Source organism: Stomoxys calcitrans, chromosome 5 (genome assembly GCF_963082655.1).
Source record: "Stomoxys calcitrans chromosome 5, idStoCalc2.1, whole genome shotgun sequence".
In the NCBI taxonomy this organism is placed as follows: Eukaryota; Metazoa; Arthropoda; class Insecta; order Diptera; family Muscidae; genus Stomoxys; species Stomoxys calcitrans.
Genome location: NC_081556.1, coordinates 86,481,335 through 86,503,695, shown reverse-complemented (window position 1 = coordinate 86,503,695; position 22,361 = coordinate 86,481,335). Strand labels below are relative to the sequence as shown.

Below are 22,361 nucleotides of genomic sequence, written 5' to 3'. Positions count from 1 at the left end.
CTGCAGAGACAAAGAAGAAAATCTGGTAACTGACACAGATAACATGCTGACGAAATGGAAAGAACATTTTACCCAACTGTTAGCGTCCGATGTTGGCGGCGAAGAGGATACCGCAGAACCAATCCCTGATGATGGTATAGAATATTAACCTCCTAGTCAGAATGAGGTCCAAGAAGCAGTGACCCGTCTAAAGAACAACAATGCAGCAGGAGCTGACGGGGTACTCCTGAACTATTTAAGACCGAAAGATACACGCTGATAAGGCGTATGCATCAGCTTATCTGCGCAATCTGGCTAGAAGAACGCATACCCGATAATTGGAACCTCAGCATACTATGTCCCGTACACAAGAAATGAGACAAGACGGAATGTGCCAACTACAGAGGAATAAGTCTCCTCCCCATCGCATACAAGATACTCTCGAGCGTACTGTGTGAAAGATTAAAACCTAAAGTCAATGAGATAATTGGGCCCTATCAATGCGGCTTTAGACCTGATAAATCCACCCTGGACCAGATATTCGCACTGCGCTAAATCCTGGAAAAGACCCGATAAGGATAAATCACCTACCAACACCTACCATCTCTTAGTTGACTCCAAAGCCGCCTTCGATACTCCTTTCCGTTCAAAGGTATTTCAAGCCATGTCAGAGTTTGGTATCCCTACAAAATTAATAAGACTCTGCAGGATGACACTTGCTGAATAGGAAAGTAAGAATGGGAAAGAATCTCTGCGAACCATTTAATATCAAACGAAGTTTCAGACAGACGAAGATTACACTATACAAGACACTGATACTACCCGTGCTGTTATATGGTTCTGAAGCATGGGTACTTGTGAAAGCATATGAGGCAGTGCTAGGAGTATTTGAGAGAAAGATTCTTCGTGAAATATATGGACCAGTTTGCGTTAATGGAGAATATAGGCGACGTATGAACCACGAGGTGTATGAGCTGTATGCCGACGACAGCATAGTTACACGCATCAAAATACAACGGCTGCGTCGACTTTTAGACTTTTATTAAAATGCCAAAAGTCAACTTTTAGACTTTTCTTTGCAAAAAGTCAACTTTTAGACCTTTCTTTGCAAAAAGTCGATTTTTGGTATCCTGGTTAATATTTTTTACTAAATTTCAAAAGTTTCCACATTCCCGCTTGTTTTTCCCATTCTTTGTATATGAATTAAAGCTGGAAATGGTCTATATATCCTAGCCGTCTTTCAACTAGAGTTTTTCTGAACGTTTAACCCAAGTAGAATATCACATATTATTGCAAAAATGAAAACGAAATTTTACTCTATATGGAACCTACTTCCAAAATTGGACCGATATGGACCATTTTCGATATATATTTGCTTTTTATAGGTTTAAGATGTTTAATCTGGAGATCGATGTATATGGTAGCCACATCAAAATATGGTTTGGGAGGAGTATATTACTTTACTTGACGTAAATGTATTCCTCTAGCTGATCGTAGAATAGATGCCAAAGCCCATCGATCTTCTGCGCTTCTTCTCCAATTTCTGACACCCAGTTTCGAGATGTCGCTCTCCACTTGGTCACTTCATTGGAGTTTTGGTTGTAGTTGTAGTAGCAGTGTGTGGTACACTGAGGCGGCAGCCCTTGCTGATGAAGGAATTCATCGGGCCAATCCGGCTGCCATGGAGTTTTGGTCTTTCCCTTTTGCATTTTCTTTTATAGTCGCCTTCAAAATACTTCTTTGCTGGAGCTTCTTCCTCCATTCTGACAACATAACCTAGCCAACGCAAACATTGTATTTTGATGGGTTTAACTATCGTCGTCATACAGCTCGTGGTTCATACGACGCCTAGTACATTATAACAAGGAAGAAAAGCTAAACTTGTATATCTAGGAAGCTTTTTTTCGACTATTCGAATTCAAAATCGATTATTCGACTTTTGTACCCAAACAATCGACTTTGGGATCCCTACCATATTCGCAAGTACCCATTCTGCAAATGGATATAACAGCACAGATATATCAATACCTGTAAGATCTTGTTGTTATTGTAGCAGTGTGTTTTACACTAAGGCGGCAACCCTTGCCGATGAAGGACTCCATCGGGTCCATCCGGTACGTACAACCTGCTGCCATTGTATTGAAGATCTCGTTATTACGTCAGTCCAATGTTTGCTTTGCCTTTATAGGTTATTTTTGTATCGAAACTATATTTTTTTTTTGGTAGCGAAAGTATCGATACACCAGTATTTCTTATTTGTATTTCCTGCCCATTGGTAAAAAAAGACTGCACGACAGGCCACTTGCTCTTTAAGTTATTGATATGCTTATATTCCTTTAAAATTAATCCTTGTTTGACATTGAAAATTATTTTCATACTAATATTTTTCTGTTCATCTTTACAGACCTTCTCAATCTCCATGTTGTTGAGATTTTCACATCATCAAATATTTGTTTTCATCGGTATGTTGTAGAGTTTTCATTTATATAGCGCTTGTAATATTTTGTTTTATTTAATTAATTGCAGTGGATCTATTACAAATGTTGGAGTTTAATGTAACAGCCCGATTCCCCATTGCTCCACTATTGATTGTTATATTGGCCTTAGTTGGTAAGTTAACACAGAGTATATTAGTATACGATTAGAAATTTTTATATAGAAAAGTTGGCTCGCTTCACCATAAAACGCTTGTGATCGACCTACTACCATTTGGGTGTTATAAGGGAGTGGAAGGCCTCAAATAGTTGGTGCCGAATTGAAATATCAGATTTAAACTTTAATTCAAATTGCACTTAAATACACTTCCATTTTAACCTGATCGTTCCATATGGTTTTTTAGGGGTTTTTTGGGCGTTAGCTTTCATACACATGGTCCCAACTATAAATAACTAATTCGTATTTTCTCTAGCAAAGACATTCAATTTGACTCCTAATTAATCCGATCGACCTTCATATCCTGTTTGGAGTTTTATATGGGGTGGCCCCTCAAATACGTGGTCCTGAATAATAATATCAGATTTGTACTCCACGACACCTTGGCCATATTCGTATTTTACCATTCCTATGGCAGCTGGTTGTACGTACCGGATTGAACCGATGAATTCCTTCATCGGCAAGGGCCGCCTCAGTGTACCACATACTGCTGCTACAACAACAACAACAACGTATTTTACTGTTATGTGATACCCACATTGCCCTGATCGGTCTTTATGGCAATTTTTTTGTTTGGGCAGCTTTTAGCCATTCGGGGCCAAATTTTTATACCCACTATCGAAGGATGGGGGTATATTCATTTTGTCATTTCTTTTGCAACACATTGAAATATCCATTTCCGACCCTATAAAGTATATATAATCTTGATCAGCGTAAAAATCTAAGACGATCTAGCCATGTCCGTCCATCTGTCTATTGAAATCACGCTACAGTCTTTAAAATTGAGGTATTGAGCTGAAAGTTTGCACACATTCTTTTTTTGTCCATAAGCAGGTTAAGTTCGAAGATGTGCTATATCTTGATATAGCCCCTATATAGACCGATCCGCCGATTTAGGGTCTTAGGCCCATAAAAGCCACATTTATTATCCGATTTTGTTGAAATTTGGGACAGCGAGTTGTGCTAGTCCATTTGATATCTTTCTTCAATTTGGCCTAGACCGATCTCTTGATTTTAGGTTTTGGGGCCATAAAAGGCGTATTTATTGTCCGTTTTCTACAAAATTTGGATATAGCTGCCATATAGACCGATCTCTCGATTTAAGGTTTTGGGGCCATAAAAGGCGCATTTATTGTCGATTTCCCCGAAATTTGGGACAGTGAGTTGTGTTAGGCTCTTCGAGATTTTTCTGCAACTTGGCTCAAATTGGTCCAGATTTGGATATAGCTGCCATATAGACCGATATCTCGATTTAAAGTCTTGGTTCAGATCGGTTTATTTTTAGATATAGCTACTAAAAAGGTCAATTTCACAGAATTTTCGAACGACCAAGTATATACAGCGTAGCTGGCATGGAGAATGTTGGGAACCACAACTTTGAGATAGTCAGTAACTTTATCTCCCTCGGCACCGCCGTAACCGAAACGAATGACACCAGTTTTGAGATAAAGCGAAGAATAATACTGGCAAACATGCTACTTTGGACTAAGTAAGCAGTTTAGAAACAAAGCCACCTCTCGACAGACGAAGACTACACTTTACAAGACTCTGATACTACCCGTGCTGTTATATGGTTCTGAAGCATGGGTACTTGTGAACGCAAATGAGGCAGTGCTTGGAGTATTTGAGAGAAAGATTCTTCGTAAAATATATGGACCAGTTTGCGTTAACGGAGAATATAGGCGACGTATCAACCACGAGCTGTATGAGCTGTATGACGACGATAGCATAGTTACACGCATCAAAATACAACGGCTGCGTTGGCTAGGTCATGTTGTCAGAATAGATGAAGAAGCTCCAGGAAAGAAGTCTTATGAAGGCAAACACGGTGGTACACGCAAACCGGGAAGACCAAAAGCCCGATGGAAAGATCAAGTTGTGGGAGACACCTCGAAACTTGGTGTCAGAGATTTTAGAATGAGCGCAGAAGATCGAGGCGCTTGGAACGCTATTCTACGTTCGGCTAGTGGAAGAAATATTCTGTCATAGCCAATTAAAGTAAAGTAAAGTAAAGTAAGCTGGCAAAATGTGTTACCAAGTTCACACTGGTATATCTGTCATACTAGAAATGACAGCTACATGATATATGTTTTATTGACATCTTATTTTATAATTTACAAGCAGAAAGCAAAGAAATGTATTTGTGATGTTCAAGGATGTGTTCCAGCGTAATAGTGTGATTGTGTTATGAAGGGTGATTTTTTAAGGGCTATAGGAAAGTTTTTCAAAAAAAAAACATAAAATTCAGAAAAATTCATGAAATCTTCGTTTGAGTCGATAGTACGGTCCATAAAACTTAATGTTTGAAGATTATTTCAAGCAAATGTTGACCGTGACTGTGCCTCAAATGGTCCATCCGCTTAGTCCAATTTTGGAATACTCTTTCACAACATTTCGGCCGGTAACTTACGAATAAACGCTTCAATGTTGTCTTTCAATGTCTAATTGACATGATCTTTAACAAAGCTTTAACATAGCCCCACAAAATAATAGTCTTAAGTCGTTAAATCGCACGATCTAGGCGGCCAATTGACCGCTTGATGCAAGTCAAGTCAAGTCAAGTCAGGGTAGCACTCACCATTCACATCTTTGAAGAAGTACGGTTCAATGATGTCACCAGCCCAAAAACCGCACCAAACTGTGACTTTTTCTGGATGCACTGGTAGCTCTTGCAATGTTTCTGGCTGATCTTCACTCCAAAGTTGACAATTCTGCTTATTTATGTACCCATTGAGCCAAAAATGAGCTTCGTCGTAAAATGGAAGAAGCGCGCGATGAACTTTCTTCACAGAGCACGCATTTCGATAATAAAATTGAATAATTTGAAGGCTTTGTTCGTTTTCAAGACAATTCATGGTTAAGTTATAGAGTAAAACAACAGACGAAACGTGCATGAGCTGTTTAAACTAGTGTTGCAAAAAAGATAATAACTAAAAAATCACCCTTTATTTGGCTGGGAAATGGCTACCAGTTATTGTTGGCAACCTCAAATACCCCAGAGTGAACAAAATGTACTTGCATCGCACCATCAATCGTTATAAAGATACTGGTAGCGTAGCCCAACGCCATGGTTGTGGTCAAAAAAAAATGCAACAACACATCAAATGGTTCGGCGAGTGAATGCTCGTGTTCTTGGAATTCACACCGTAGTGGCAATTAAATGGCTAAATATTTAAACATATACGGTTGGATGCAAAATAAATCGAAAAACGAGTTCAATGTAGCTCCAAAAGGCACGCGGTCTTACACCAAAGCAAAGGAGTTGCACTTGCACGAACGTCGCTAAGTTCTGAACATCGTGTTCTCTGACGAGAAAAATTTCCCAATTGAGCAATTCTTATACACCCAACATGTTCGTGTTGAATGCCCATTTAGGGGATTTTTAAGCGTGGATGGCCGTCAGTCATCCCTAATATTAATACCAGTTATTAATTTCAAAGATCTTTCCGTTGAATCCTAAATTGTCCCAACAATTAATATCCGATTCGTATTCTTTTCTCGAAGGCTTTTCATTCGATTTCTAAATTATTCCGATCGGCCCACATATACTGTTGGGAGGTTTTTACTGTATTTATAATTTCCTATGAACATTTCATTAAGGAACAGAGGATACTACTCATATAAAAGAGTGCAGTCCTATTAAAGTTTAAGCACAATGATAAGGGGGAGTACTAACAGCGTGACGCATAGCGACACCACCTGTTAGAAAAGTTTTAACATGATAGGATACCTTACAAATGTTGCTACCATTTGTAAGGGGATAACCACCGCTGAAAATTTTTGATTGATATTCACGCCGTGATTTGTACGAAGGCGATTGGCGTCATAGGCGGATATGCCAACTTCTGCGCCACGGTGGCCACTTGTACTCTTCTCAAAATAACCTTTCAATTAAGTCCCATATTTCCTCACTTTGGTAGGGCCGCGTTACCTTTACTTATGGTATAGTTATTTCCATTTCCGAACGCAGCATAGAAAATAAATAAACGGACAGAGTTTGTCATTAAAAACCGGAACCATGATTTTAACTTTACAACCATAGTTTTTTGTGCAAAATATTGTATGATTCGCGATAGATTACGATTTTTATAACCACTGAGTGTTTTTTGTGGTCCATACAAATTGACCACCCTAATAATTTTCCATGATTACGACTAGGCTTGCCAGACTCCCGACTATTGGGGAAAAATATGAGAAAAAACCGATTTCTGGAGTTCATATAAATATGCTGGCGCATTCTTAGTCATAGTTGTGCATTCCATTATATATATTTGAAGCAGTCAAGTAAGATTCATCTGTATATCTGTCATCCGTATGTCTTCCTGTCTGTTTGCTTTAAGGAGATTACTGGTTTCACAAATAATCCTGTCCGATAACGATTCGTAGAATGATGATTTGTATAAGCTGCTTCTACATCAGTGCCAAGCATGGGACACATAGGTTCAACTTTCGATATTGTCCTCATATAGACAGTTCTCCCGATGTTATACCCCCAGAGCAGGTTCAGGTTCTGTCTTAAATTTAAACATCCAAATAATTGTCTAAGACCTTTAAAGTATTTATATGAAATTTTGCACGAATGCCTCTTTTTAGCGTAATTCCATGTTTTATTTAACCTGAAATAGCTCCCATATAAACTGATATTCCTAACTGACTACCTTTGCTCCATGACAACGCTATATAATCCAATTTGGTTGACATTTTAGACATGGTGCTTTGCAATGACTTCCAACATCCAAGAACCGATATTCTATTTGACAAAAAAGTAAAAGTGCTAAATTTTTAGACGATTTAACCCTTAACCACGGAAAGTATGTCCTAAATCAATTCAAAGAACTTGAGCAATTCCATCCGTTGAGGAAGGAATATAAGATTCGACCAGAGCGAACTCTATTTATTTGTAATTAATCAATCAAACTCCCTTTGTGGAAATTACATTGATAGGACGGTGTCACGCGCTCTTTCTTTTTTGTTAATAAAAACCGAATTTTGACTTTGGTTTTGTTTATTTTTTGAGAATCCCGACTAATCCCGATTCATTAGATTGAGTTTCTTGACTTTCTTGTCTTAGGATCCGAAAAGCTAAATTACTACAGAGATCAAGACTGACGGATAGGTATGACTCGAAAGTCTCTCCCTTTATATGCTGTAACCCATAAACGCCAGACACGAATACTCTTTATTTAGAGCATTTATATTGACATAGTAATTTATTTTAATTTTTTTTAACATAAATTAAAAAAAAAATGTTTAAAAATGTTGAAAAAAAAAATTTAAATAAACCCTTTAATTTTCTAAGCCACTATTTTTATAAAGGGTGATTTTTTTGAGGTTAGGATTTTCATGCATTAGTATTTGACAGATCACGTGGGATTTCAGACATGGTGTCAAAGAGAAATATGCTCAGTATGCTTTGACATTTCATCATGAATAGACTTACTAACGAGCAACGCTTGCAAATCATTGAATTTTATTACCAAAATCAGTGTTCGGTTCGAAATGTGTTCATTCACCGTTCAGCGATGAGGCTCATTTCTGGTTGAATGGCTACGTAAATAAGCAAAATTGCCGCATTTGGAGTGAAGAGCAACCAGAAGCCGTTCAAGAACTGCCCATGCATCCCGAAAAATGCACTGTTTGGTGTGGTTTGTACGCTGGTGGAATCATTGGACCGTATTTTTTCAAAGATGCTGTTGGATGCAACGTTACGGTGAATGAACACATTTCGAACCGAACACTGATTTTGGTAATAAAATTCAATGATTTGCAAGCGTTGCTCGTTAGTAAGTCTATTCATGATGAAATGTCAAAGCATACTGAGCATCTTTCTCTTTGACACCATGTCTGAAATCCCACGTGATCTGTCAAATACTAATGCATGAAAATCCTAACCTCAAAAAAATCACCCTTTATAACAGAAAATCTTTTCTTAATATTTTATAACCACTTAGTGAAGAAAAGTGGATTTAATTTATTTTGACATAAAATCGCACCTGCTGTCAAATCGCCACTTTCAAATGAAAATGTGGCTACAACAACAACAACAACCAAAGATGTATTTTTTTTAATATAGAAACCATAAAATGCAACGCGACACTAAAACGCTTTTCAGGGATCTCACTCCTAAGAATTTTGAGGACATTTTTGTTTGATTTTTTGAGCTATAAAAATTACAGACTTTCGACAAACCAATTTTCCCCCTCACCATGACCTTTTATACCCACAACCATAGGATGGGGGTGTACTAATCTAGTCATTCCGTTTGTAACACCTTGAAATATTGATCTGCGACCCTATAAAGTACGTATATTCTGGATAGTCTCGACATTCTGAATCTAATTAGAGCCCGACCGTCTGTCGAAATCACGATAGCGGTCGAACGCGTAAAGCTAGCCGCTTGAAATTTTGCAAAGATACTTCTTATTGATGTATGTTGTTGTTTTTGTTGTTGTAGCCACATTTGAATGTGGAGGTGGCAATCCTCGTCAAGCTCTTATAGACGAGCAAGCTCGTTCTGGTTCGGACCGATCGCTGCGGTAGCATGATGGCCATTGGTTAGTTAAAGGCGCCAATAACTCGTCTTGTCGTATCGAGCATCATAGGCACTCAGTATTTAAGCAAGAGCCGGTGCCACTCGGCCTCTCGCTGAGACTCCCCACCTGATACCGCTGATTGTCCGCGACTGTCATTGCAGCTACTCCGTATGGAGCACTCTACTATCCGCAACTTGTGGACGCGCCCGTTAGCTCCCAGTTAAGCTTTTCGTGGTAACGAACAACACCACAAAGATTGGAGCTCAAAGTTCCGGCCTGCGTGATGCTCATAATTATCCCGTGGCGGAGACTATTCTAGATATCCGACCCATTGACATACAGATTAAGTGTAAGGCAACCACCACGGACTTAAGGCGATGGGAGAATGGATTGAGGATGGGAGCTGCTCATACCATCGTGATATAATCGAGGCAACGATAGGAAACCTGGAAGGAAGGGAAGAGGTTTTCGATCGGATACCTGAGATGAACCTTGAAGTCGAATGCGAGGCACTGCTGCCATCGGCACAGTCGTGGATTGACGGAACCCTGGTATTGCCATACGGGAGATCATGTTACACGGATGGATCAAAGCTAGAGGACAGAGTGGGCCTGGGGGTTTACATTGAGAACCCAGGGACTAAGAACTATTTTAGACTGCCTGTCCATAATACGGTCCTGCAGGCGAAGATCCGGGCGATCACGGAATGCGTGAAGTGGTGTGATGCTAACGTGAGGACGTCGAGTGTGAACATCTTTACCGACAGTAAAATTGCCATAAGGACAATAACAACCAGGACGGTAAGGGCACGAACAGTCTTGCAGTGTAAGAAGGAGATTAACGCCTTCTATGAGGATGGGAAAATCCGCATCGTTTGGGTGCCGGGCCATAACGCAATAAAATCGGTGCGGCAAGTGATAGCATGTGTAGGGCATGCGGGGAAGATGATGAGACGTTGGAGCATTTCCTTTGTCATTGTCCGGCTTTCGCGTCTAACAGATACTGATACAGGTGTAGACACAATACCAGACATGAACTAACTTAGGGGAGTGGTATTGAAAACAATTAAGGATTTTGTAAGTAGCACGGAATTCTTAACTTAACAATTACTTTTTAGAGGTAACTTTATAGTTTTTAGAGCGCACAATAAGCCGATTACTGGCTTAGGTGTATGTCCAAAGTGGCATGGGGCGGATTAATATCTGCACCCTCTTTTCAACCAAACCTAACCTAACCTACCCCGTGGCGGAATTGATGTAGGTCATTGGGGATTGCAAATTGGCCATATCGGATCAGATTTGGCCGATTTGACTCCTTGAGCCCCTAGAAGCCTCAATTCTCATCTGATCGTTAAAATTTGAAACATTTATTTATGAGTTATGACTTTCAACATCCGATCCGAATCGGTCTATAAACAGGTATAGCCCCCATATAAACCGATCCCCCGATCTGACTCCTTGAGCCCCTAGAAGTCTCAATTCGCATCTGATTTCGCTAAAATTTGGAACAAAGACTTGAGTTATGACTTCCAACATCCATATCAAGTTTGATCCGAATCGGTCTATAAACAGGTATAGCCCTCACATAAACCAATCCCCGGATTGGACTTATTGAGCCCTAAGAAGCCACAATTTTAAATCGATTTGGCTGACATTTGGAACAAAGTCTTGTGTTATGACTTTCAACATCCATGCCAAGTATGATCTCAATCAGTCTATAAACAGCTGTAGCCCCCATATAAACCGATCTCCGGATTTGACTTATTCTTCTTGACTTTAGAAATTTGGACAAAGACTTTAGTTATGACTTCCAATATCCATGCCAAGTATGATCCGAAGCGGTATTTAAACAGATATAGCCCCCATATAAACCGATCGCCAGATTTGACTTCTTCAGCCCTTATAAGCCTACATTTTCACCTGATTTGACTGAAATTTGTCCCGAACCTATCTTTTGACTTACAACATCAGTGCCAAGTTTTTTCCGAATCGGACAATATGGTGCTGAGTGATATACAAACTCAGTTAATAGGGGTACATTTTTAGCGGAATCCATGGTGGTTTCTTGTTTAAACTAGTTTCATTCGTCCGCTTTACGCCTATCCAACCTTCATTAGGATACCTCTTTTCGAACTCGAGATAGAATTTGTCTAAGACAGTTCTATTCTTGGGTATTGTTCTACTCATTCCTCACTAACGATCGATGGGGTGGGATGGGTTTATGATCGATGAGTTGCAAAAGGATTGAAAAAAATTATTTTCCCCCATCCCATGGTGGTGGACGTAACAATAAATATCCATATATCTTTTAACACCACATTTTAGCAGTATTTCAATATTAAACAATTGTATTATTAATTTTTTTTTTGTCAAAACAGGCATGGAAGCTATTATGTCAGAGTTTTTCAACGATACAACAACCGCTTTTTATATAATTCTTATTGTATGGGTTGCTGATCAATATGATGCCATATGCTGTCACACAAGTATTACTAAACGCCATTGGCTAAGGTAAGTCATTACTATATATACGTCAATAAAGACACTGGCAGCAATACAATTGATGCAATATCAACATTTTGCTCCATAAGAAAAGGGCAATAGCAAAAAGTATTTGATAATTCAAAAAAGAAAAATATGAATTAATAACACTCATATGGGTATTATCTTTTCGGGTATTATGTCGTATTAAAAGCACTTAATCTAGTTCGAAAAGCACTATGTTGACATTCCTGTGTGAGATATGAATGACCAACGTGGCGTATGGCGTATGTAAACATAATTATCGAATAGTAATCATACAATACCCATGCGCAATAAATTTAATAAAGAAGTTATTTTAAATTTGTCCATGAACATTCCATTGAGGAACATTGAGAAAAAACTTCTCACATATCAACGAGTGTTGTCCGATTCAAGTTTGAGGCTCAATGATAAGGGGCCTCTTTTTTTTTGGTCCCAGTCCGAACGGCGTGCCGCAGTGCGACACCTCTTTGGGGAAAAGTTTTTACAAAAACGTGTAACATGATAATCTAGGAGAAGAATTTAAATGATTTTTTTGTTTTTGAGCTTATTTTTTTTTGTCTTAAATTGTTTTAAGAAATCTCTTTGACCCTCCATCATAGCCTAATTTAAAAAAATGTTCTTTGCACTATTATTTTAACTTAAAAACCAAAAATTGTTACCCAAATTTGGGGCGGGGTATCTGGAGAACCACCCACCTCTAAACCCGCCAAAAGGATATATGGACCAGTTAGCATAATATTGGATGCAAATGAAAGGTATTTGAAGTAAGAAAACGAATCAGAAAAACGTGAATATGGGTGCCGCTCACTTCCAAAACATTCCCCAACCGGGACATGTTTACCGACAATATGGGGTTCATCAAATATAAAAAATACTTGAGAGTAGAGCTCAAATCGAATATATTTTTTCGGAGACAAGTGTCTGGGTGGCCACACCACCCCAACGGACCTATGTATAAGACCTATGTATAGAAAACGACAATAAGGGCCTAAAAGAAAAGATAATTGGGAGTAAATCACGCATTTCATATCCAATTTGGGGAAGAACTGTCTAGGAATTGTCATGGATCTTTGCTATCGCAATGGTGAAGTTGTGAACTGGTGCATTCTAGTGTATTAAGACCAAAAGCAGCACCCATCTTGCGCACAGCTTTCTTATCATTAAATTTCTGTCAATATGCGATGGACCGGACAGTACTTTTTGAATCGCCTGCGACCTCAGCTAGCTCATGAATTATAAATCGACGGTCATCATTCTTGTGAATTTTTTTAACCATTTCTAGCGAGTACACTCCAACAGGTCGGCCACTACGGTGTTTTGTCATGTCAGCATGTACGGCCCGGGCTAAATCAAGTCTCCCTCCAAAGTAATGTAGTATATGACGGTGGTTTTTGCCATACATATATACAAATTCTCTGGAATCGTTTATTTGTAAGTGCTTCAATAAAACAAGTAAAAGCATGCTAAGTTCGGCCGGGCCAAATCTTATATACCCTCCACCATGGAAGGCATTTGTCGAGCTCTTTCCACGGCATCTTTTTTTAGGCAAACAAAGGATAAAAGAATATTGAATATTGGAGACCATAGTAGAAGTCATTGTGTAAAATTTCAGCCAAATTTAGTAAGAATTGCGCACTTAGGGGGCTGAAGGAGTAAAATAGGGAGATCGGTTTATAGGGGAGCTGTATTAGGCTTTAAACCGATTCATGCCATATTCGATACATATGTTAAAGGTCATGGGAAAAGCCGTTGTACAAAATTCCAGCCAAATCGGATAAAACATGCGCCTTTTAGAGGCTCAAGAATTCAAGATCCCATATCGGTTAATATGGCAACTATATCAGGTTATGTACCGATTTGAACTATTCATAGCACAGTTGTTGAAAGTCAAAACAAAACACCTCATGCAAAATTTCATCTAAATCGGATAAAAATTGCGCCCTCTAGTAGCTCAAGAAGTCAAGACCCCAGATCAGTTTATATGGCAGCTATATCAGGTTATGGACCGATTTGAACCATTTTTAATACAGTTGTTGGAAGTCGTAACAAAACACGTCGTGCAAAATTTCAGCCAAATCGGATAGGAATTGCTCCCTGTAGAGGCTCAAGAAGTCAAGACCCCATAAATGTCGCTAGCATTAGGAGGAATTTCTCACCTGGATTCAAACCCTGGTGCTCAGCGTCATAGGCGGACATAAACTCTACGCTACGGTGGCCTTCCTAAGGCTTTTAGGGGTCCAAAAGTCAAATCCGGGGATAGTTTTATATGGGGGCTATTTCTATTTTTGGACCTATCTGGGTGGGATATGGTGTGAGGGTTTAAGGGTATTTCATGTCCAAATCTCAGATAAATCGGATCGAAATTTGACTTCGTGAGCCCATAGAGGACCATTTTTAACTCTGAATCGATATGACTTCAATAAGAAGTATCTGCGGAAAATCTTAAGTGTAGATCTTTATTCCTTCGAAAGATATTATGATTTCGACATACAGACGGGCAAACGTTTTAAGGTTTTACAAAGAGAATGAGGAGATTAGTATACATTGTCCATTTTGATTGGTCCATGCCTCATAACTGAAGTTATGGGCTCCATCATGTGGAAGAAGGCATTGTGCATTTTGGTTGGTCCATGCCTCATAACTGAAGTCATGGGCGTTTGAATGAAAATTCCCGTACTTCCGGGGAATGCCGAAACCTCAACCATTGTAGGCAATATATTTGTTTATATTTCTATTCAAAATTATGCAATTTGTTTGGACAAGAACCCAAACTAATTAAGTTCTTATGAGATACTCAATAACATTATGCAACATCACGTTTCCTAGGGTAGATCTAATAATTCCTATCGCTTCCATCTAATCTTACCAATATTTGTACATAGTTTTCTACTGAATTGGCCCCATAATATGCATTAATTATATTCGATTTTGGCCAAGAATAAAGACAAGAAGAGTAGCCAAATATCTTATTGCTGCGTAATTTACTTCCGTGTCCTTTGGAGTGGATTATTGTTTCAATAAAATTTCAATTTATTGAAATAAAAGGGCCAAACACAATGGCCCTACACTCTGTCAGTCAGTCAGCCAGCCCACTTAATGTTAGGTCATAATACAGTAATTAGTATGTTATTAATTAAATATTGCCATAATACCTTGCTAATTCTGGTTGCCTGCTCCATGCGCTTGTAATTCGTTGGAAAACAAAACGAAGGAAATCAAACAACAGACAGCTATAATGAGGCATAAAATATACAAGAGATTAAAAATAAGACACCAATAAATAATTGGGTTTAGCGACCAATTTACCAACATTATTATTATGGTTACCAGGGATCTGTAGGCCAACCCTCTAAACACCATGGTTTTCTGTTGTTGAAAAACTCATTAAGTGGAGTGGACAAAATTTGTTGTTGTTGTTTTTTTTTATATTTTATTTTATAGGAGCAAAACAAAATATGGGAACTGTTTAAAATTTTACTCTAAGCTTTATTCCTTATAAATAGAAGACCGGATAAGAGCTATAATTGGCACTTGATTCAAATGATAACTGGATATATGTCTATTTGGTGTTTCAGATTACAGAAAAACCAACAATTTTCGCGAAAACAAAAATTCAAGGGAATCTTTATGCATAAATAGAAAATTTACTAAAATACATATACGTAATTCCCTAACTACTAATTCTCTCGACGAATTGAATAGGACGTTTGCAAATAATCAGGTCAATGGAAGTAGTGATGTTGAGGCTTTACTGCGTAATTGGTGTCACGATGGTGGTTTCTCCTTTCATAGTTTTGTTCTTCCAGACCTCATTACTGCCTTTTCTTGCATTAAGTCGAATGTTGATGGCTTTTCATTAAAATGTTTCCCTTTGTTTCGAATCACTTTTTGCATCTTATTAATACTATTTTACCATCTTATAGCATCTTATTAATACTATACCATATTTCCTCCGAGGTGGAAGAAGGTTAGGATTAATCCGTTCAGTAAAAAGTCTTATATTAAGGGAGATTTTAGACCAATCGCATTGCTTCCTGTTTATCAAAAGTTGTAGAGTACGTGTTGAAGGAACAACTTGTTTCATATATTGAGAGTAGAATGTTTTTGAATGATTGCCAGTGTAGATTTCATGGTGATAGAAGTGCCACCACATTCCTTCTTGGCTTAACCGACTCTATCAAATGCTGTCTATCTGACCATAAGATGTGTTGTTGTTGTTGTAGCAGTTTATTGTGTTCTATTTTTCGTCTCCTTGATTCTGTTGAGTGTAAAGACCCTGGAACTCTGCGACTAAGATGGGGTGCATCCACAGGGATCTGGGTCTGAGTCGAACGGGTCTGCACCTAGCTCTGTAGGAATTGAGGCGGCTGCATCTGCCAGAACGTAACTGAGCCAGAACTACTCTGGATTGCCGGGGGAGGTCGATTTCTTCAGGTGCAATGGGTGGCGGTCGTTCTCCAAGGACTACATTCACCCGGTAGCCGATTACCGCATCTGCTACCGTGTCTGCATGAATGTTGTTTAGACCTGCCTGATATGCCGCTTGATCTAGAGGTTCTCTCTTGTAGCGCTGAACCTCACGCTCTAGATCATGTAGATCTACCTTAAGGCTTCTGGGCGGTGAATATCTATCCACAAGATGATGATTTGGTTGGTTTTTGCGATAACATCCCAAAAGGTATTACTTGGACAGCTTGTAGTTATGTCTTCGCACGGGTAGGATCTTTGTCTCCTGATGGAGGTGGTTCACATGAGAACTGAGGAGACAGCCCGTCGCAGTTCAGAGGGCGGCATTCTGACAGATCTGAATATTATTCCACTGCGTGTCACAAAGTTGAAAAGACAACACTGGCGCTGCATAACTTACCACAGACCGGCCAATTGCTCTGTACGTGGTCAACAAGGTTTCTTTGTCTGCACCCCAAGTGCTGCCAGCAAGTGACTTGAGGACCTTGTTTCTACTTTTGACTTTATCGCAAATTGCTGTGGCATGTGGGGAGAATGTGTAAGAGCTGTCAAATGTGACGCCAAGTATTTTGGGACACTTGATGGTAGGAATCATTTATCCATCGATCATCACAGTCAGCTCAGTATTCACCCCACGCGTATTTGTAGTGAACAATGTGGCTGAAGATTTGGTGGCGGATATCTTCAGATTTCTTGCAGCGAAATATGAGGCAAGCTCGTTGAGGTAGACGTTCAACTTATCGCAAATGTCATCAATGGGTGGGGGGCCTGATGCCATGATCGTACAATCGTCCGCATATGATACGATCTCTATGCCGTCTGGAGGGGGTGGAATGGAGGATAGGTAGAGGTTAAACAGTGCCGGTGATATCACCCAACCTTGGGGAATTCCCTGTTTCACTCTACGGTGTTTCGACTTCTTATCCCTAAATTCCTCAAATGACTGGCGGCCACACAGATAATTCGCGACCCATCGTTTCAGGCCTGGCTGAAGGGACGTGTTGGCGATGTCCTCAAATAATTTGGCATGGCTGATCGTGCCTTCGATAGGTCCAGTGCCACGAGGACCGTCCTATCACATGGCCTGGGCTGATTGAAGCCACGGCAAATGTGTGCGGTGATGGCATGCAAAGCTGTTGTTGTGCTGTGCAATCTCCGAAATCCATGTTGATGCTCGTCGCATCAACGAGGCTCGCACCTACGAGGCTCGGGAGGAGTAATGCCTCAAGCGTCTTTGCCACTGGTGAGAGAAGGGAGATCGGTCTGTACGACTCCCCCAAACTCGGGTCTTTTCCAGGCTTCAGTAGCGGGATCACTCTGCCCATTTTCCAGACATCGGGAACTGTAAGAGTGTTTAATGACAGGTTGAGAACAGTGGTAAGGTACTCAACTCCAGGTGAATCCAGATTCTTCAACATCAATGTAGAGATTCCGTCAGGGCCCAACGCCTTAGATGATTTGGCGCCACGGATGACATTCGTAACTTCGCTCACGGTAAATTGTGATGGCTGTTCATCGGCTCAGAGACCACGAATACGGCGAATGGCTCTCCTCCTTGCCCTGTCTTTCTCAGAATGCACAATAAATTGACGGTTGAACAACCTGACGCATCTCTTCGGATCAGTCACGGTTATTTCGCCATCAGTCACGGTTATGACTGAGGTCCTGTCATCCCGTCTACCGGGGTTCGAGAGTGACTTCAGAGTAGACCACAGCTTGCTTTAACCGGTACCTAAGTTACATTGCTTCAAGGGTTCCAGCCACAAATTCCGCTTTGTTGACTACTCTTTTATGGCGTCGGGTGGTCGGTCGATGGTGAGAATAATGGGGAGGTGGTCTGACCCCAAAGAGATGACGGCTTGCCAGGATACGTCAATCAGGAGATCAAGGGCTGCAATGGAGATGTATGGCGAGCCGCTGCACCTCCTCGTAATCTTAGTGGGTGCATCCTCATTCACCGTGCAAAATGTGGAGCTTTAAATCTGCTCTGCCAAAGCTATGCCACGCTGGTCGTTACCTAGGGGAGAGTGCCATGACGTGTGATGCGCATTGAAGTCCCCTAAAACCAGACGATTATGGCCATATAGCAACCCACTTATGTCGGGGTTGTAAGCCTGGCCATTAATCGGGACACAGCTACCAACCGGCGGTATGTACATGTTGTATAGCTCTATCTCGGCAGTACCAGACCTGACTGCTATCCCCATGCATTCCATTTAGGGGTCACTAGCGTCATGCGCAGACGAGATAGGTCTATACTGCACGGAATGGTGTATTACGAAGGCCAATCCCCCACTTCCAATCCTTGAGCGATCCTTACGTAGCACATTGTAACCGTGACAACTGTGCAAGCTGCAGGTGTTGGTCAGCTTTGTCTCCTGGATCGCTGCGCCCAATATGCTCTTCCGACTCATAAAGTTCACACTTTTATCGATCTTGTCACGAAGTCCGTTGCAGTTTAACTGCAAAAACGATACACTTCCCGGCACTGGCCTGGCAATATTTGGGCTGGGATGCTGCCGTTGCGTCAATTGCCGTACGGGAGATGTCGGGGGGGTCACATAGTCGGGAGACGAGGACGCAGAAGGCTATGTTCGCACAGCACCTTGCGACATAGCCAGTATGACTATACTCCCGTAGTGAAGTGAGGCCAGAGCAAGATCCACCGACACCGACCGATGATGGAGGCGGTTCTGGCAAACCGAACAGAACCAGGGTCCGAGGTTCTTTTCAATCCCGGCACTGACGAGAAGCGTGTGGAGAAGGTACTCCGGGATATGCCTCTCCCATAACGAAAAAAGACGAACACGTACACTGAGGCGGCAGCCCTTGCCGATGAGGATTCCATCGGGTCAATCCGGTGCGTACAACCGGCTGCCATGGGATGTGTGTTCTATTAGAGGTTTTCAAGAAATAAAGAAAATATAACGAACAAGCAACACGTTTTCAATTCAAGAGTTTTTTTCAGATAGAAAATTGTATTCAAGAAAAGGTACATGCAGCAAAAGCATACTACGTTAAAACAAGTTGTATGTACATTTAACACCCCTTCTCAATATCACAATGCTTAATTTGTTACCAAACCTCACGAAAATTTCTTAATTTTATATTTCCTAATGCCTTAGCATACATGTTACTTGTAGTACAATATTCGTACCTTATATCGCCAGAATTCTTGTTGTCCTTCATATAAAAATATTTGTCATCAATATGTTTGCTGCGGGGATTGATCTTTTCTGACTCCAACATCTTCAGACAGCTTTGACTGTCTTCATAAACAAGCGGCTTCTCCTCAAGTTCGATTGCAAAATCTTTCAATATTTTACATAACTATACAAATACATACTTGAGTTGCTTCTGCAAGTGAAACTAACTTCGCTTCGGTCGATGAAGGAGTGACAATGTTTTGCTTCGGCTAACATAGCTAATGGTAGCTTGCAAATTGCAAATTTTGGCCTTGAACATTCCACTAAGGAACAGGGGCAAACTTCTCACATATCAATGAGTGCAGTCCGATTCAAGTTTTAAGTTCAATGATAAGGGGCCTCCTTTTTAAAGCCGAGTCCGAACGGCGTGCCGCAGTGCGACACCTCTTTGGAGAGAAGTTTTACATGGCATTGTACCTCACAAATGTTGCCAGCATTAGGAGGGGAAAACCAACGCTAAAAATTTTTTCTGATGGTCTCGCCAGGATTCGAACCCAGGCGTTTAGCGTCATAGGCGGACATGCTAACCTCTGCGCTACGGTGCGCCATGGTTTTTGTTCCCAGACAAGCTTTGCATCTCGCGTACCTTTCAGATATCGATTGATTCCAATCTTTCTTCGACGGTTTATTTATTTTCCCGGGATGAAATGGAAACGGCAACTGAGATATCAGGTCTAGTATTACCTGCCAGATAAAGAAGAGATCCATTGGCCATTTGATATTTATTCTCATTTTCGAAGTCTTCCGATTCATTTCTATCCTTAAAGTAGCACGTATCGATTGGAGTCGTTGATGTCTTTGCATTTTCAATATCGTATTGCTTTATTATTTTGTCAATATATCCAGCTTGAGACACGTAATCTATCAGAATCTCTTTTCATTTCAAAACCTAGATAGAGTTTCAGTTTTCGCATATCCGTGGGTTGACAATTTTTTGATATCACCTCCTTTACGGTCTCATTACATTTTGCTGCTGCAATTATGGCATCAACATAGATAAGAACATAAATGTAACTTCCATCAGCTTCTTCAACATACAAGTAATTATCAGCCAATCCCCTTCTGAATCCGAATTTTTCAAGAACTTGATGAATTCGCTGATTCCAGCATCTTGCAGATTGTTTGGGACCATAAATACTTCTGTTCAACCGGCACACAAGATTCTCTTTTCCTTTTTGTTGAAATCCCTTGGGTGGGCTTATATATATTTCCTTATTGATACTGCCATTTAAGAACGCTGTTTTTACATCGATATGGTAAACTATATGGTATACTTAAAAACACGAGCGAAAATGTGGTCATAATCTTCTCCGTATTTTTGGCAAAAACCTCTCGCTACCAACCTTGCTTTAATCTCTTACTGCCATCCGCCAAAAGTTTGACTTTATAAGCCCATTTGGTAGTTATTGCTTTTCTACCTTGCGGTAATACTACCAAATCCCACGTATTGTTGTTATACATGGATTGCATTTCATCTTGCATAGCCGATATCCATTTCTCTTTTTCCGAATGCGCTATTGTCTGTTCGTATGTTTGAAATTCGATATTTGATGTAGCCATGTTCACCTTATATCGCTTAGGCAATTTTGCTTTATTGGATAACATAATCTTCTTACTCAGATGTTGATGACTCAATAGCTGTTTCAAATATATATCCCTGTTCATCAGCAGTTTGAACTTCGTCACTCGACTGATCTTCTAAAGCGTAATCAGTCTCAACAATAGGTTGAGAATTTGAACCTGCACCGCCGACAGACATTGACTCCATAAACATTTTATTTAATTCTGACTCCTCTATAAATGGTACATCTTAGTTATGGTAATGCTGTTATCGTTCGGATTTAGTAAACGATATTCTTTTGTTTTATCACAATAACCAACAATATATTTCTTTGAAACTGCATCCAGCTTTTGACGATGTTTCTTCGTTACATGAGCATAAGCGACTGAACCAACTAGGTTTCGTAGTACTGAAAACTATGTTTCGATAGCACTTGACGGTAAACGATTCTGAAGAAAATTGGCTGTATTGACCGCCTCAGCCCAATATTTTATTTGCATTTTTGCATAAAATGACATGCACCTTGCCATCTTCATCAAACTTTTGTTCTTCTTTTCAGCTATACCATTTTGTTCCGGGGTATATGTTGTAGTGAGCTAAATAACGATTACCGCTAGGAGTACAATTTTGCATTGGATCACACAGATCACTATGTATCAAGTCTAAGGTATTAGACGATCGATTAGACGATGCTTTCAGAAAAGATTTTCTTGTCATTTTCCCTTTTAAACATACCTCGCACTTCTTGTCACAACTGCAGGGGTCAAGTTGTATTCCACTCATCAATGTCTTATTAACACCTGCCATCACTGCTTCCGTATCACGGTGACCAAGACGTCGATGCCATGTATGGATACACGAACTCATCCATGCAACATGTCTCATCAATCAATATCAAACAGATTCTCTCGTAATATAGCACTTGGAAATAACTCACCTCGTAATGTTATCTGGCACTTCTCACCTTCAAACTTTACGGTGAATCCCTCTTTAGTTCATTTTGAAACAGATAGCAATCTTCCTTCAGGAGTTGTCATGAAAAGCACAATCTTTACCATTATATCCTTTTGTATGCCAGGAGGCCACCGTAGCGCAGAGGTTAGTATGTCCGCCTATGACGCTGAACGCCTGGGTTCGAATCCTGGCGAGACCATCAGAAAAAATTTTCAGCAGTGGTTTTCCCCTCCTAATGCTTGCTACATTTGTGAGGTACTATGTCATGTAAAACTTCTCTCCAAAGAGGTGTCGCACTGCGGCACCCCGTTCGGACTCGACTATAAAAAGGAGGTCCCTTATCATTGAGCTTGAAAACTTAAATCGGACTGCACTCATTGATATGTGAGAAGTTTGCCCTTGTTCCTAAGTGGAATGTTCATGGGCAAAATTTGTATTTGTATTGTATGCCAAACAATTTTCCTTCGCCAATACTTTCAGATTT

The 22,361-nt window shown here is 40.2% G+C and overlaps 1 protein-coding gene across 1 annotated transcript in view; it reads left to right on the top strand.

Annotated features, from left to right (window-relative positions):
- The window catches only part of LOC106085270 (membralin), a gene marked incomplete at its 5' end in the record, with an annotated part of 98,270 nt that overhangs the window by 5,246 nt on the left and 70,663 nt on the right, over positions 1-22,361 (top strand). The window contains 3 exon segments of the mRNA XM_059370047.1: positions 2,384-2,441; positions 2,506-2,589; positions 11,542-11,674. Of these exon segments, the coding sequence (XP_059226030.1) occupies positions 2,384-2,441; positions 2,506-2,589; positions 11,542-11,674 (275 nt within the window).